The 14547-nt window shown below is 31.9% G+C and overlaps 2 protein-coding genes across 2 annotated transcripts; both read left to right on the forward strand.

The window, feature by feature from the left end:
• Nucleotides 1–615: 615 nt before the first annotated feature.
• On the forward strand, nucleotides 616–5271 carry LOC130804527 (NADPH:quinone oxidoreductase-like). The gene is made up of 4 exons (XM_057668994.1): nucleotides 616–900; nucleotides 2439–2556; nucleotides 3363–3554; nucleotides 4808–5271. The coding sequence occupies exons 1-4, from the start codon at nucleotides 664–666 to the stop codon at nucleotides 5173–5175; spliced, it is 915 nt and encodes a 304-aa protein (XP_057524977.1). The 5' UTR covers nucleotides 616–663; the 3' UTR covers nucleotides 5176–5271.
• Nucleotides 5272–8248: 2977 nt separating this feature from the next.
• LOC130804525 (phosphatidylinositol 4-phosphate 5-kinase 6-like) lies at nucleotides 8249–14412 on the forward strand. The gene is made up of 8 exons (XM_057668991.1): nucleotides 8249–10661; nucleotides 11176–11343; nucleotides 11439–11604; nucleotides 11777–11893; nucleotides 11966–12159; nucleotides 13116–13219; nucleotides 13317–13401; nucleotides 13607–14412. The coding sequence occupies exons 1-8, from the start codon at nucleotides 9562–9564 to the stop codon at nucleotides 13893–13895; spliced, it is 2223 nt and encodes a 740-aa protein (XP_057524974.1). The 5' UTR covers nucleotides 8249–9561; the 3' UTR covers nucleotides 13896–14412.
• The last annotated feature ends 135 nt before the right edge of the window (nucleotides 14413–14547 follow it).

The raw sequence follows: 14547 nt of genomic DNA on the forward strand, positions 1-14547 counted from the left end.
TATATACTCCTACTCTTTCACTTCTATACAATAATTAGGGGCCAACAATTGTTATTTTGCCCTGGGCCTCTCGAAAGTCAGGACTAATCCTAATAATACACAGTCTAATATATTTGTTGGTTTGTTTATGTCTAATATTAAACACGACTAAAAATTATAACAACCACAATATGTAAAATACAATAAAATGATAATCAACACAAAAATTAATTTGAATACAAGTAAAAAAACACACAAAGTATATATTTTTGCGGAACATATCAACTCAAACCTGACTAAGACCCAACTCGAATCGAAGCTGACCCGATAAAAAGTGATCGACCCAAAACACAGTCAACCGACCATTTGACAAGTATATGTGATAATAATAGTTTTTCTATGAGCAGGAGACTACTTTGGCCGCGCTCTGCTTTATGGGTATGAATTGCCGTCGTCCTTCCTTCCTCAGACCCTATTAATAGTTTTTCCATAAGCGGAATACACCGGGTAAGATGATGATGATGTGATAATAATAGACAAATTTGATTGAAACTAATTTTAATGTAGTAGTACATGAAATTACTTTCTTCCTCATAACTAGTTGTATAAAAGCCATAGAGCTCTACCCTCAAAATCATATTAACAAAACCTTAAAAAAAAAAAAAAAAAACTCCAAACGAGAAAATGGCTTCAATAAATTCGAGTACTCTGCCTCTAGCATGTAACTACGCCGTCTCCAAAGTGGTTGGGGACTCAAAACGACCATATTTGGGGGTACCCAAAAGAATGCCCATAATTAAGGCACAATCCCAAAATTCAATGGTTGAGCTAGAGGAAGTCGATAAACTTAGAAGGGCTTCCCTTTTTGGTTTGGGTGCTGCCCTTGTGGCTACTCCCTTCTCTTCCCCTGCTTTTGCTGATGTAACAAACTTCATTTTCTCTCCATTTTTGTTTACTTTTTTCTATTTAAACGTCACTGATCAAATATCTCATTTGTTTTAATTTCAAGCACTATTCACGTATCACTTATTACTTTTAATTTGTGTTTATAAGCTAAAACACACTTAAATGAAATAGTGCATATGTGATGGCGAGCTATTTAATTATCACTCTTATTTTTTTTCACAATTACTTATAATTAATACTGAAATAGTACATATAAAATAGTGCGAAATCAAATGAGACATTTGATATAGATTATAAGAGAGTATTTGGTAAATTAGTTTCTTAGTATTTCGAGAATCACATTTCATTTGGATTTTTGGAAAAATAACTAATCGAGCAATTTTAACTTACTTTAGTATAATTAGGTGGTTAAACTATCTAATATTAATATTAGGTAAATTAATTTATTGAAATTTAAAACAATTTTTTTGTTTTAAACAAATTTTAAACAAGTTGCTTATAGCAACTAGTTTAAGATCAGCTAGTCAAACCAATTGAAAATCAACAGCTTAAATCATTCACTTCAATTAACTATAAAAAACTATCCATTAACCATTTATCAAACAACACTCATATTGTTGACTAAATCCTTGAATGTCATATAATATTTGCTTTTGAATGTCATATAATATTTGCTTTAGAAAACATAGTGTTATGTACTTTCTCTTCCGAAAAAAAGATGTTGCTCTTCAAAGCTAGTAGGTTAAATTTAATAATAGTTTATTTATTAATAATATTGTTGTTAAGTACACACACAGACAGTGGTGGATCCTTAATTAAAGGAAGTCATGTAATAATTATTAAAAAATTACGATCACCATGAAATAAATTAACACAAATGCTTATACCGCATTTATGCATAAAATTATTTCAACAAATTAGAGGTATTATTGGGTGGATAATAAAAACGAAAATTTTAAAAAAAATCTATAAAAACTACTAATGAAGAAACAGGTCTGACACGTGTTAGACTCTCAGCGAAAATTTATTCGCTCATTTTTATATTAACACGGCAGGTGAATTTGTAGTGAAAATCATTTCCTAATATAGTATATTTAACGTGCATAAGAAAATTTGGTAAGCAGTAATCTTTCCTAAGTATTTACCTCGATAGAAAAGAATAACTTCTTGATACAGCAAAATGAAACATGACTAAATTTGTAAACCAGTATTATTTTCCAATACTATTTCTTATATTATTTTTAAAATATTAACAAATGACCTTTATAATCTTTAAAGTAAATAATCTTTAAAACAAATATTATACAAGTATACAATAAACTCAAAAACTTTTTTCCAATCTCTGTACATGGCACAGGTATTTATCTAGTATATAAAATACAAAACACATATAATGGGTTTCAAACACAGGCCTTACTCATGAAAGATAATTATTTAGAATATATTTACATTATTTTGAATATATTTACATATATATTATTTGATTTTATTTTGAATTTAAATAATATGAAATGACATCCATAACCACACCTTATATCCGCCAATGCACGCAGATTTTAGGAACAAAGAACTTAATAATGGACAATGCATTAGTGAGACCTGTCATTAAAGTGGCCGGCATTTCTGGGAGCCTTGCTAAGAGATCTAGAAACAGATGGCTCATCCAAGCAGGTTCTCATATTAATCTAATTATTACTTCATTTATTTTAAATAACTTGTAACATTAGACATGTCATATTATTCATTCATCATTTTAATTATCTGTGATTAGATTTTAATTTATAAATTAAAACATAATTAAGTGAAACCTTGTCTAAACGCAAAAATTATTACTACTTCCTATTCAGCTTAAATATCCCATTTGATTTTTGGCATTATTTACTTATTATTCTTAATTATTTTACTCTTAATCTATAAGTTAAAACATAGTCATGTGGGATCTTGTTTGATTCGTTTCAATACAAGGATTATAAATATCAACTTTTTATAATTTTTAATTAAGAATAATTTAAGATATAAAGGGTTAAAATGTTGCCTCGGCAAGTGTGAAAAGTACATTTAGGCTGAATAGGAAGGAGTATTAAATATCAAATATTCATAAATTTTTATTATACATAATTTGATATATTAAGAATTAAATTAATGTTTTAAACTGCGTAAAAAATTGAACATTATAAATATTTTAAGGCTGAGAATCCAGCTCGTTTGTGCAAACAACTAAGGTAATTCCAGGGTAGTTGAGTTTTAAAATGTGTTATTTTAAATACTCCATTCAATTCACACTAATTGTTTTAAGACTTTCACGTTTCTTTTAATTAAATTTTAATGGGACAAAGAGAATACATGTTTAGCTGAGATCTTATATTAAAATAATCAATAGTAAAATTAAATGATTGTAGTGGTATGGATTATTGGATTACCACAAAAAATTATGGGCTGATGATTGGTTTTGTTATCGGGTGGTAAATTTGCAACAGCATCGGAGATATGCGCGGAATATGTGCCGGGCATGCAGGTCGAAGACCTTGATATTTCGGGATTACCATTAATCAATCCAGATCTCATTGTTAATGGAAAATTTCCTCCCGAAGTTGAAGAAGTTCGCCAGAAGATTCTCGCATCTGATAGTCTTCTCTTTGCTACTACTGAGTACAATTACTCTGTTACTCGTACGATTTCTCTTCTTTTCTTAATTGTCACTTTTATTGTTGGTAGTGCTATTCAAATGTGATCCGATCTGAAATCAAATGTTAACCAACCTAAAAATATGTTTCTTTTTTAGGTTTTATCGAACCGACATTATCCCAACCGAAGTTGCGCCCGAACCGATTTACGACCGAAAATTGTAAAATCGAACCTGAACTATGACCGATTTTTATAACCGACATATAATTGTTAACCAAAATTACCCAAACCTAACAGTGACCGACCCGAGTCATACTCGACCCGAATCATGCTCAAAACTGAACATGATCCGGCTAAAATCGACTTAACTCGAACGAATTTTTAATCGAAATGTTGTAAACCTGAACCAATTTTTAACATAGAGGTATGGTCGACTCATATTCAATCATCTTATTAGTTAATCTAATAAAGTAATAGAAATTTTAATAAATTAAATTTTATACATACATGGTTTCATATATTTAGAGTTAATAATCAATGGTAAATTTTATTTAATTATTTTTAATCAAATTAGATGAAAAATGATAAAACTTTAATTTTAATTTACAGTCAAACAAGTAAAAGTAACAAAGGGGAATCTTATCATCAATTAAAAAATGTCTAACAACTTAATCTGATATTGACTCGATCTATAGTAATTAGTAATTCGTAGTCGTATTCTACTGGAAAATAATACCCGAACCCGATCTATACCCGATAAAACCGAACTTGTAACACCCCTGAATTTCCAACCCCTTAAACGAAACCAGAATCGTGAAGGAAGGGAGGAAATTCGGATGTTACATAAAAAGAAAAGGGAAACTAATTAGAATAAACGCTAAAGATTAATTGAAAAGGGTGAGTACGTGAAAATTTAGGCAACATCTCTAGTGAAAACTGAGGATGTGACAAGAATATATATATATATATATATATATATATATATATATATATATATATATATATATATATATATATATATATATATATATATATATATGGATAACATAACTAAAATAATCTAAGGCCTTTAATGCCTTCAAGATTACGTCACGACGGAAAGAATCATTGTCGGCTCCTCAAATCATCAACTCTAATGAGGATTGTAGTTCTAGTGTTAACGCATTGATCTGACGGATACTACAGGAGTATTTTCACTACTATACATCCAAAAAAAATAACCTAACAAATAGTAGTGATAAAAATGACTTTGTTTCACAACTCTAACTATATTTCTTTGTGAAAAATAAATTTGTAGCGCTTATGAAGAATATAATAGACTGGGGATCAATGCAGCCAAACGTATTTGACGAAAAGCCAGCAGCAATAATAAGTTGCGGATACGAGTTTGGTGGAGGATTAGCTCAGTTTAACTTAAGACAAATTGGAGTCCGTATCAATATGCACTTCCTCAACACACCAAACTTATACGTAAGACTTGGTGACCCTCCTCCTAAGTTTGATCCGGATGGTAATTTGATTGATGAAGAGGCCAGAGAAACTATTAAACAAATTCTTATTGCTTTAAAGAAGTTCACTCAGAGACTTGATGGTTCTAAATGCGGCCCCATCGTCCCTTCCCCTCTCCCTCTCCCTGCACCTGCACCTGCACCTGCACCTAATTAAAACTGCCTTTGCTTGCAGCTTCCTAGCTGGTAATATTTGTTGGAAATAATTAATACCATACTGTGTGTATCAATAAATGTTTACTCTTTCCATCTATTACTATCTCTGTTCTGTTTTAGTTCCAACATAGCAATTTAGTGCAATATTTAAGAAAAATCTTTTTTCAAAGCAAAATGAAAATTTTACTCGTTTCACTTGGATAAGGTTAATAATGATATGTGGGAAAAGGAATGAAGTAGAGGCGAAATAGAGAATTGTATATTTATTTTTTGCTAAAAAGGATAATGTTGCAAGTAATATGAAGCATCCAACAATGAAAAGTGTTACAAGTAATACAACATAAAAGAGGAAGTTTGTCATTGTGAATGTTAACATATATATAATTTGGGATATATGTGGTGCATACAGCATACTGCATAAGTCAAGAAGATATCATTTGAAAATCATATGACAATACGAGAAGGGTTCTAATGACTTATAAAGTATGAATAGTTACACACTATTTTTGATTTATCAATGTGGAATAAACCATCGCAAAGAAAATACGAAGTTAAACCAACACTTCTTATTTTGGTGAGTAAGCCCAAAAAATCAAAAGGAATTTAATATTCTTTTTTGAAGAATATTTTTATTTTGGTGTGGTCTAGAAAATGATCCTAATATGCTTAGAGAAGAGAGAATTAATCCTTGATTAAGATATCGAGAATCATATTATCTTTGTTAAAAAGAATTTAATCTAGCTATAAATGAAAAGAAATCATAATATTTTTTATGTATTTTAAAAGATGAAAATGTAAGATGATTAGGTTTAAAGCGTCAAGTTTTGAGATTTATGATTCCGATGTAGTGGTAGGTTGTAAGAGTGACCGAAGCCTAGAGGGAGAGGGGTTGGGAGGATTGGCCTACGCTAAGGATTGGCGATGGTGGCAGTGGTGAAGGGTGTAGGTGGTGATTTTTTTTTTCTTTTTCATTTTTTGATTATTAATTTTCTTTTATTTTTATCAATTAACTTATCATACCAACTCACTAAAATGTTAGTAATGTTCTTAGAAAATTACCCAAAAATTGTGATTATTCATAATTATATGGAATTATTATAGAAAAACAATGAAAAAACGAATCATTTTATGTAACTTTCCCAAAATATTAGTGACTTAAATAGTTGTTTCAAAACTTTAAAGCAGGAAAAAAAATAAATTAAAAGAGGGTAAAAGTTAATGTAGACGAATTAAAGAAAGACGTAAAAATTATTTACATATAAGGACATGAAAAATAAATAAAATACATAAATGAAAATTATTGTAAACTCGAAAATTGTGCAAGTTTGAACCAAAAAAATGATGGATTTATGAGTGAAGAGACATCTAATACTCCCTTTACTCCGTGTTCCCACAAAATTTTCACCTGGATTAAAAAATGAAAATTTTAAAGTGGGAGTAATTGCAATGTAGATACTTTTTTTTTGAAAGAAATCTAATAATTTATTGATAAAAATTTTATATGACTTTTACAACAGAATAACAATCGATCAAATACATAATAATTTTAAGGAAAATTCCACATGTTAGCATCCAACTTTCATGAAACGCCAAGGGTATCACTTTTGTAAGAATTTTCCATATGGTAGCATCCAATTATGCACTATCTAACTGCCGTAGCATTTCCATTAAGTTCTTGTCAATTTTCGTTTAACTCACAATTTTGTAAGATTTTTCCACATGGTAGCATCCAGTTTATACTCTCAAATGTTTAATTCGCCGTTAAATTCTTCAATGCTCTCAAATGTTGCAACAATTTTGTTTTCATTCAAATTGTTGGCATTGTGAAGTTCAAAAGGTACCTTTTAAGCACTAATACATAATTCAAAAGGTGCATTTCATAAGTTCAAAATGTGCAATCCAAGCACTAATACATAATTTAAAAGGTGTATTTTATAAGTTCAAAATGTGCAATCCAAGCACTAATATATATGTACTTAATAAGGATATAAAGTTTAAAAGGTTCATTTCAAGCGTTGATATTCATGTACTTAACTACTATCATTAAAGTTCAAAAGTGCATTTCAAGCACTAATATATAAAAAAAAATCAATACTACATTTAAGATTCTTTTGAAGATGATTGCTTAGAAGTCGTCCTTTTACCCTTTGTCAGAGCACTAATACATTTAAATGGTGAATTAAACATTTGAGAGCATAAACTAGATGCTACCATGTACAAAAATCTTACAAAATGGTGAATTGGTGAATTAAACAGAAACTGACAAGAATTTAACAGAAAATGCTACGGCAGTTAGATAGTGCATAAACTAGATGCTAAAATGTTGAAAATTCTTACAAAATGGTGAATTGGTGAATTAAACAGAAACTGACAAGAATTTAACAGAAAATGCTACGCCAATTAGATAGTGCATAAACTAGATGCTACCATGTTGAAAATTCTTACAAAAGTGCTATCGCTGGCGTTTCATGAAAATTGGATGCTACCATGTGGAATTTCTCTAATTTTAATCAAAAAAATTCTATATAGAAAAAATCACGATCATTATAAAGGGGATCTAAGCATTAAAAAAATACAAAAATTAAAGTTGGTGAGAACATATAAAAACCACAAGCATTAAAAAAAATTAAATAAAGTTGTTGGATAACATGTATGGACATAAGCATTATGAAAATGATAACATAAAGTTAATGAAAAAAATATGTAGCGATCATAAACATTAAAAAAGTTTTTCAAAAAGTATAATATAAATAAAAATATTTTTTTGACAATATCAATTAAATGACCAAGGCTAAATTTTTCTATAAAAAATGTGGTATAAAATATAAGATTCTTTGTGAGAACGCCAATTAAATTTGTCCAAAATAACAAGTAAAAACATCAAAAGAAGATAAAGGAAATATGTCATAGAGGACGAGTGTCAAGTGCACATTAATAATGTACACCAACCTTGATATGATAGTAGACTAGAATAGTAAATAGTACTTCCGCCGTTCCATAATACCTGCTACATTTTCTATTTTTGGTAATTTTATATTACTTGCTACATTTCCGCTTTAGTAATAAAACAATCATTGAAAGTTCTACCTACCCCTATTTTTATCCTACTCTATACTCTATACTCTATAATAAAATACTATACTATACTCTATAAAGTAACCTAACAACCTATTTTTCTTTCTCTTTTTCAATTAACAATAATAAAATACTGTACTCTATAAAGTAAACAATCAGCTACAGTATAGGTCAATCACTTTTCTTAATTCTCGTGCCCATGCAAATATAGCAACAATATCAGAACAGAGGAAGTAAGAATTAAGAAGTATACATTAGTCACTGAAGAGTAGGAAGTTTGAGTTAACATAAGATAGAGAGTGATGATTATTGTCTGTGAATTTATAATTGTTATTTATATATTTCTAGTGTATGCTTTGACATCTACTTGTATAATATAGATGCCTATGACGTGTTATGAGTATTATGCTTTTATTTATAGGTTTTTCTTTAGTTGAAAATTTCATATGTCATTATACTATTTTTTATCATTATTGATAAATATATGATATGTTATTATCCAATCAAACTATAATTATAACTTCTATATAATAATAATAATAATAATAATAATAATAATAATAATAATTTGTCCCTCTTGATCTATCGGGTAATATTCAAGCTTCTAAAATCAAGTTTGACCATTTTATAAGAACGTGGAACCAAGAAATGGCATCAATAGACTTTGTGCCCTCCACGTCGAGTAATCAACCAATTATTTCAAACAAAAGCATTCCGAATGCAAATAAAATAACATGTGGAAATGAGAAAAAACAATATTTAGAAGAATCCATTACTAAAATTAGAATCCAAACTATGCAACTACCTCCACCAATTTTAATTCATCCTTCCACACCGATTTTAGGAGCAGATATCGGAGACATAGGAAATGGGTATCGTTCATTCCTCTGGTCCAATCCCAGAAACTATGAGAAAAGGAGAGAGAAGGGAAAAACTAAAAGAAAAGGAAAACAAGAGGGAAATTGTACTAGTAATTCTTAAGAAAAAAAAAAACCTACAAAAATAGTCATTGGCTCAATTTTTGACATTTTTTCACCAATCTTGCACCAAAATATTCAAACCCCATTTCTAAAAATCAAAATTTGTCTCATAGTTGTGATTTTTACTCAAAATTGTGATCATTTAGTTATTGGGAATTTCAGAGATTGAATCTTTGAGACAATGTGTAATGATTTGTATTATAAAGAGTTTTGCTTCTTCTTTTGATTTCATGGGCAATCAAGTAAATGGAAAATGGTAATTAAATTATGGAGAAGGATAAAGGGATTAAAAGGAAAGAGTTGAGATTAGATAGGAATAGGAGGGAGATAGAATGAACAAGGATTTTAGTGGCATTTTCAAGTTTAAGGTAAGGAAATCAAGCACAAAAAACAGGACAAAATCTAACATCATTTTTGCATCAATGTCTGTTGCCCACGTGGACGATGAGGATTTTCAGGGGGCTGGACCCGGGCCCGGAGAGTTATATCATTCAGAGAAAGTTTTCAACAATGGAGATTTCTATTTTGGCCAATGGGTTGATAACCTTCCTCATGGTCATGGTAAGTTTGTATGGAATGATGGTTGTATTTATGTGGGTGAATGGAAAAAGGGTAAAACAATGGGTAAGGGTAGATTTACTTGGCCTACAGGATCAAATTATGAAGGGGAATTCAAAAGAGGGTATATGGATGGTAAAGGAACTTTTAGTACTTCAAATGGGGATACTTATAGAGGGTATTGGTGTATGAACTTAAAACATGGGAAAGGGAATGAAACCTACCCAAATGGGGATTATTATCAAGGGGATTGGATTAAGGGTATGCAAGAAGGGGATGGGAAATACAAATGGGCTAATGGGAATTGTTATATAGGTCAATGGAAAGATGGAATGTTTCATGGTATTGGGTGTTTAACTTTTAGTAATGGGAATAAATTTGAAGGGAATTGGGATGAAGGGTACCCTAAAGGGGAAGGTACATATAAATGGGCAGATGGAAGTTGTTATGTGGGTGTTTGGGATATTGAAACTAATATCCAAAATGTGACCTTTTATGCTGCAACAGGAACATCTTTTGATTCAGGGGATACTGGTGATTGGGATCCTTCTGAGTTATATAATGTTGATTTGAGTGATTGTAAGATTCATACATTGGAGGAAATCACCATTTTTCCCTCGCAAAAGATACAGAACTTGCCTAGTTTTAATGGTAAGGTGACAATAAGGAAGTCGACCGATAGTAGGGGCTCAAATGCAGGAAATAAGGGAGGAGTCATTTGGGATTCTGATACAGATGGTTCTACTAACGGGAATTCCATGTCTCGAAAATTTCAACCGATTCTACTCCCGAAGAAGATCAAGAGGCAAGGAGAGACTATCTGTAAGGGACATAAAAATTATGAGTTGATGCTTAACTTGCAGCTAGGAATAAGGTAAACTATAATTTTCCTTTTCATGCTCAAGTCCATAATATGTTCAAGTTCTTCTTAGACTATGCTCTCTAGACCTGAAATGAGGAGCACTTGTCAGTTGGGCGAAGCTTGAAAATTTTAAACTAGAAATTTTAAACTAGGGGGCCAGATAGGCAGGAGACATGGGGGGTTTGGCAAATAACTGATAGCTAAATACAGTAGCTGATTTGATCAGCTGATTTTGAACCCGCTGCTATGAGCAACTTGTAACCAGCTTATTCATATCAATAAGCCGTTTCAACCAGCTAGTTTATCTAACATTAGCATTGGTTGGTTTGACCACTCAACCCTCTATTTGCTTCAAACTAAGCTAAAATTGCTCAATAAACCATTTTTCCAAACATCCTCATGTATCTTCACCATTGTATGAGATAGGAGAAGAGATAAAACTAATGGAAAATATGCAGCTATTGTATTGTTAGTTATTACTAAAAAGATGATCAAAATATAAATAGTCTTGGGTGTGTTTGTGCAGACATTCAGTGGGAAGACCAGGTCCACCAGTAAAGCCTAACTTGAAATCCTCTGCATTTGATCCTAAGGAAAAAGTATGGACAAAATTCCCACCTGAAGGATCAAAGCACACTCCTCCTCACCCATCTTGTGACTTTAAATGGAAGGATTACTGTCCTTTGGTTTTCAGGTTAGCCTTGTGATGTAGGTACTTTTGATTCTTGAAGGTCTTTTGTTCATAGTATCATATAGTATTTAACCTTGTTTGATTACATGGATTCTCAGGACTTTGAGGACACTGTTCAAAGTCGATGCAGCGGATTATATGTTATCTATTTGTGGAAACGACGCCCTTCGGGAGCTGTCATCCCCAGGGAAAAGTGGAAGCTTCTTTTACTTAACCCACGACGACAAGTATATGATTAAGACGATGAAGAAATCTGAAGTTAAGGTGAGTTTCTCTGTTTTTGTGCTCCACACACTTAGGGCTTGCTCGACGCAAGTTAGTTGTGCAGGTAGCAGTTAACTGCTTAAGTAGTTTTGGTTATGAGTAGTTTTAGTTGTACAATTGTAGTTGTTAGATATTTAGCAACGCCATGTTTACATTATAAACCCTTTTGCAGGTACTCCTTAGGATGCTTCCAGCATATTATAACCATGTTCGCACCTTTGAAGACACTTTGGTTACCAGATTCTATGGTCTTCATTGTGTGAAGTTAACAGGAGCAGCACAGAAGAAAGTGAGTTTGAATAAGCCACCGACTTTTTATCTAATGTTTACAACTTCTCATATTTCGCCACTGTTTGAACAGGTGCGATTTGTCATAATGGGCAATCTTTTTTGTACCGAGTATGCAATTCACCGGAGGTTTGATTTGAAAGGCTCGTCTCATGGACGTACAACTGATAAACCTGAGTCAGAAGTCGACCCAACGACTACCCTTAAAGATCTAGATCTCAATTACATATTCCGACTACAGAGATTTTGGTTCCAGGAGTTTTGCAGGTAAATGTTCTTTATCAAAGTGATATTATTTCTAAACGTTATGTTTTAGCCTAATCAAACAACTAACAACTATTCAAACTGTTGCGTTGAACACGCTTGTTAAAACAAGTGCCAATAATCTTAACGATGACGTTAACTTTAAACATATAATCGAACATGCTTTGTCTTGTACTTTGAAGAGGGTAGATAAACATGTGTCGGATATAAGTGGTTTAAGGTTTGGAACGGTTGATGAAAGTTACTTGATCAAAACAACAAGGAAAGAAGCAGACTGTGAGTGGCTCAACCAGGCGCTCGATCGAGCAGTGCCTAGCTCGACCGGTCAAGCAGTGTTGACTTGGTCGAGCAGAATGTCCAGAATAAGTCAGTAGCTTCATTGGAAGCTTGCTCGACTGAGCGAGGTAGTGGCACGGTCGAGCGGTAGTCGAGCAGACTATATTAGATCCTGTTTTTGGTCAGAATTTGTAGTGACTATGCAATAATGTGGTGCATTACTCTATTGTTTATTGTAATGTTTATTGTCATAGTTAATTAGGATGTTAATTGGGATGTTACAGTGAGTTTATGGTGATTTATGAGGGAATACTAAGAGTGATGAATACCTTGCCTATAAATAGGATTCATCACTCATAGTAACATTCACCAAAAACACACATTGTTGAGAGGGTTATTGCATTGTTAGAAACTTGAGAGTGTTCTTACTTTGCTTTAGTATTTGTGATCTTGAGAAATTGTTCTCAAGAAAAGGAGAGGTTTATTATATTTTGTAATTGTTGAATTTAATATAATAAACTACATTTGAGGGGAGGTATCCAAGATACCTCATATACACTTGTGTTCATCTTTGCATTATATTTTTCATTTGTTTTTCATTGTTAAACCATTTCAACGCTCTTTATAGATTTCATATATTCACATAGAATCGTTTCATACTTAGCTGTATATATGTCGTGCAGGCAAGTCGATAGGGACTGCGACTTCCTCGAACAAGAGAGGATTATGGACTATAGTCTTTTGGTTGGTTTACACTTCCGAGAATCCATGGGAGGAACCGAAGAAGGTGATAATTCAAGGAAAAAAAACCCATCACCTTAATGCTAATCATTCTACCTAATTTGTTTTAAGGCTGAAATATGTGCTAAAATGATTCATTGCAGGAAATGGAGATAGTAATAATGATGTGATAGCCCCCCGCCTTTCTAAAGTAAACGAGACAGACAGACTTGTTTTTGACCCGAATCAGTAAGATATTATCCACGTTGTTTTATACTCGTAGTGAATTACAAGTTTTCAAAGTCATAAGAACCCGTGACATTTCTGTCACATTGACTATATATTAATCAACTCAAACAAAAGTTTATGTTGATATTGTAGACCCAAAATTTGTTATATGCTCTATTAGAATCATTCTGAACAATTATCAACTTATGAATGTGAAAAACTATAGGTGGGCATCAATTAGATTAGGAATCAACATGCTTGCACGAGCAGAACTAACAGTAAGAAGATCAGATGCTAGCGAGTGTCACATAGGAGAAGCAACAGGAGAGTGCTACGATGTTATAATCTTCTTCGGAATAATTGACATCCTACAAGACTATGATATCAGCAAAAAGCTTGAGCACGCATACAAATCTTTCCAATACGATGCAACTTCCATATCTGCTGTCGATCCTAAGCAGTACTCCAAACGTTTTCGCGATTTCATTTACAAGGTATTTGCAGAAGATGGGTAATTAAGGGAAGAAAACACTCTTTTCTCAGAAAGAAAACTTCAGCTTACAGCCAGAGAATTTTCATAGCATGAAATTAGCTTGTTAGGCATGCAATTCTGGCTGTAGGAGGAAGCAGCATGGGCAATGACATCACATATCTTCCTTTAATTTATAAGGATTGATTCTTGGGACATATTTTAGTGATTCAAAGGGTATAAATTAACATGAAAATGGAAGTTGAAGTATTAGAGGTTTTCATACTGTAAATTATAACTCCTAGTTTAACTCAGCATATAAAGTTGGAATAGCTAGGTAGATTCTTGATGTACCTCAAAAGAGTTTTTTTTTTTGATTTTTTTGATTTTTTTATTGGGTCTTAGAAAAGTGGAAGTGGGACTCAAGTAATAGTGGAAATTGTACAAAAAGCAATGAGGTCAACTTTTTGGTGGTTAGCTTGGTATGTTAAGTTTAAACAAATAATGGGTACTTTCTAAAATTGAATTTACAAAATGATTGTGATATCTAATAGCTATTCATTTATTGTCTATCAAGTCATTTTCAACTTTTAAGTGGTCCATCATAATCTTTAGGTCTTAGGATTGTGACTCTCATAGATGATAAACCTATATTACACATATGTCTCTTTGAGAAAGCACTATTTGATATGTATCTT

The sequence above is a fragment of the Amaranthus tricolor genome, chromosome 17 (genome assembly GCF_026212465.1).
Source record: "Amaranthus tricolor cultivar Red isolate AtriRed21 chromosome 17, ASM2621246v1, whole genome shotgun sequence".
In the NCBI taxonomy this organism is placed as follows: domain Eukaryota; kingdom Viridiplantae; phylum Streptophyta; class Magnoliopsida; order Caryophyllales; family Amaranthaceae; genus Amaranthus; species Amaranthus tricolor.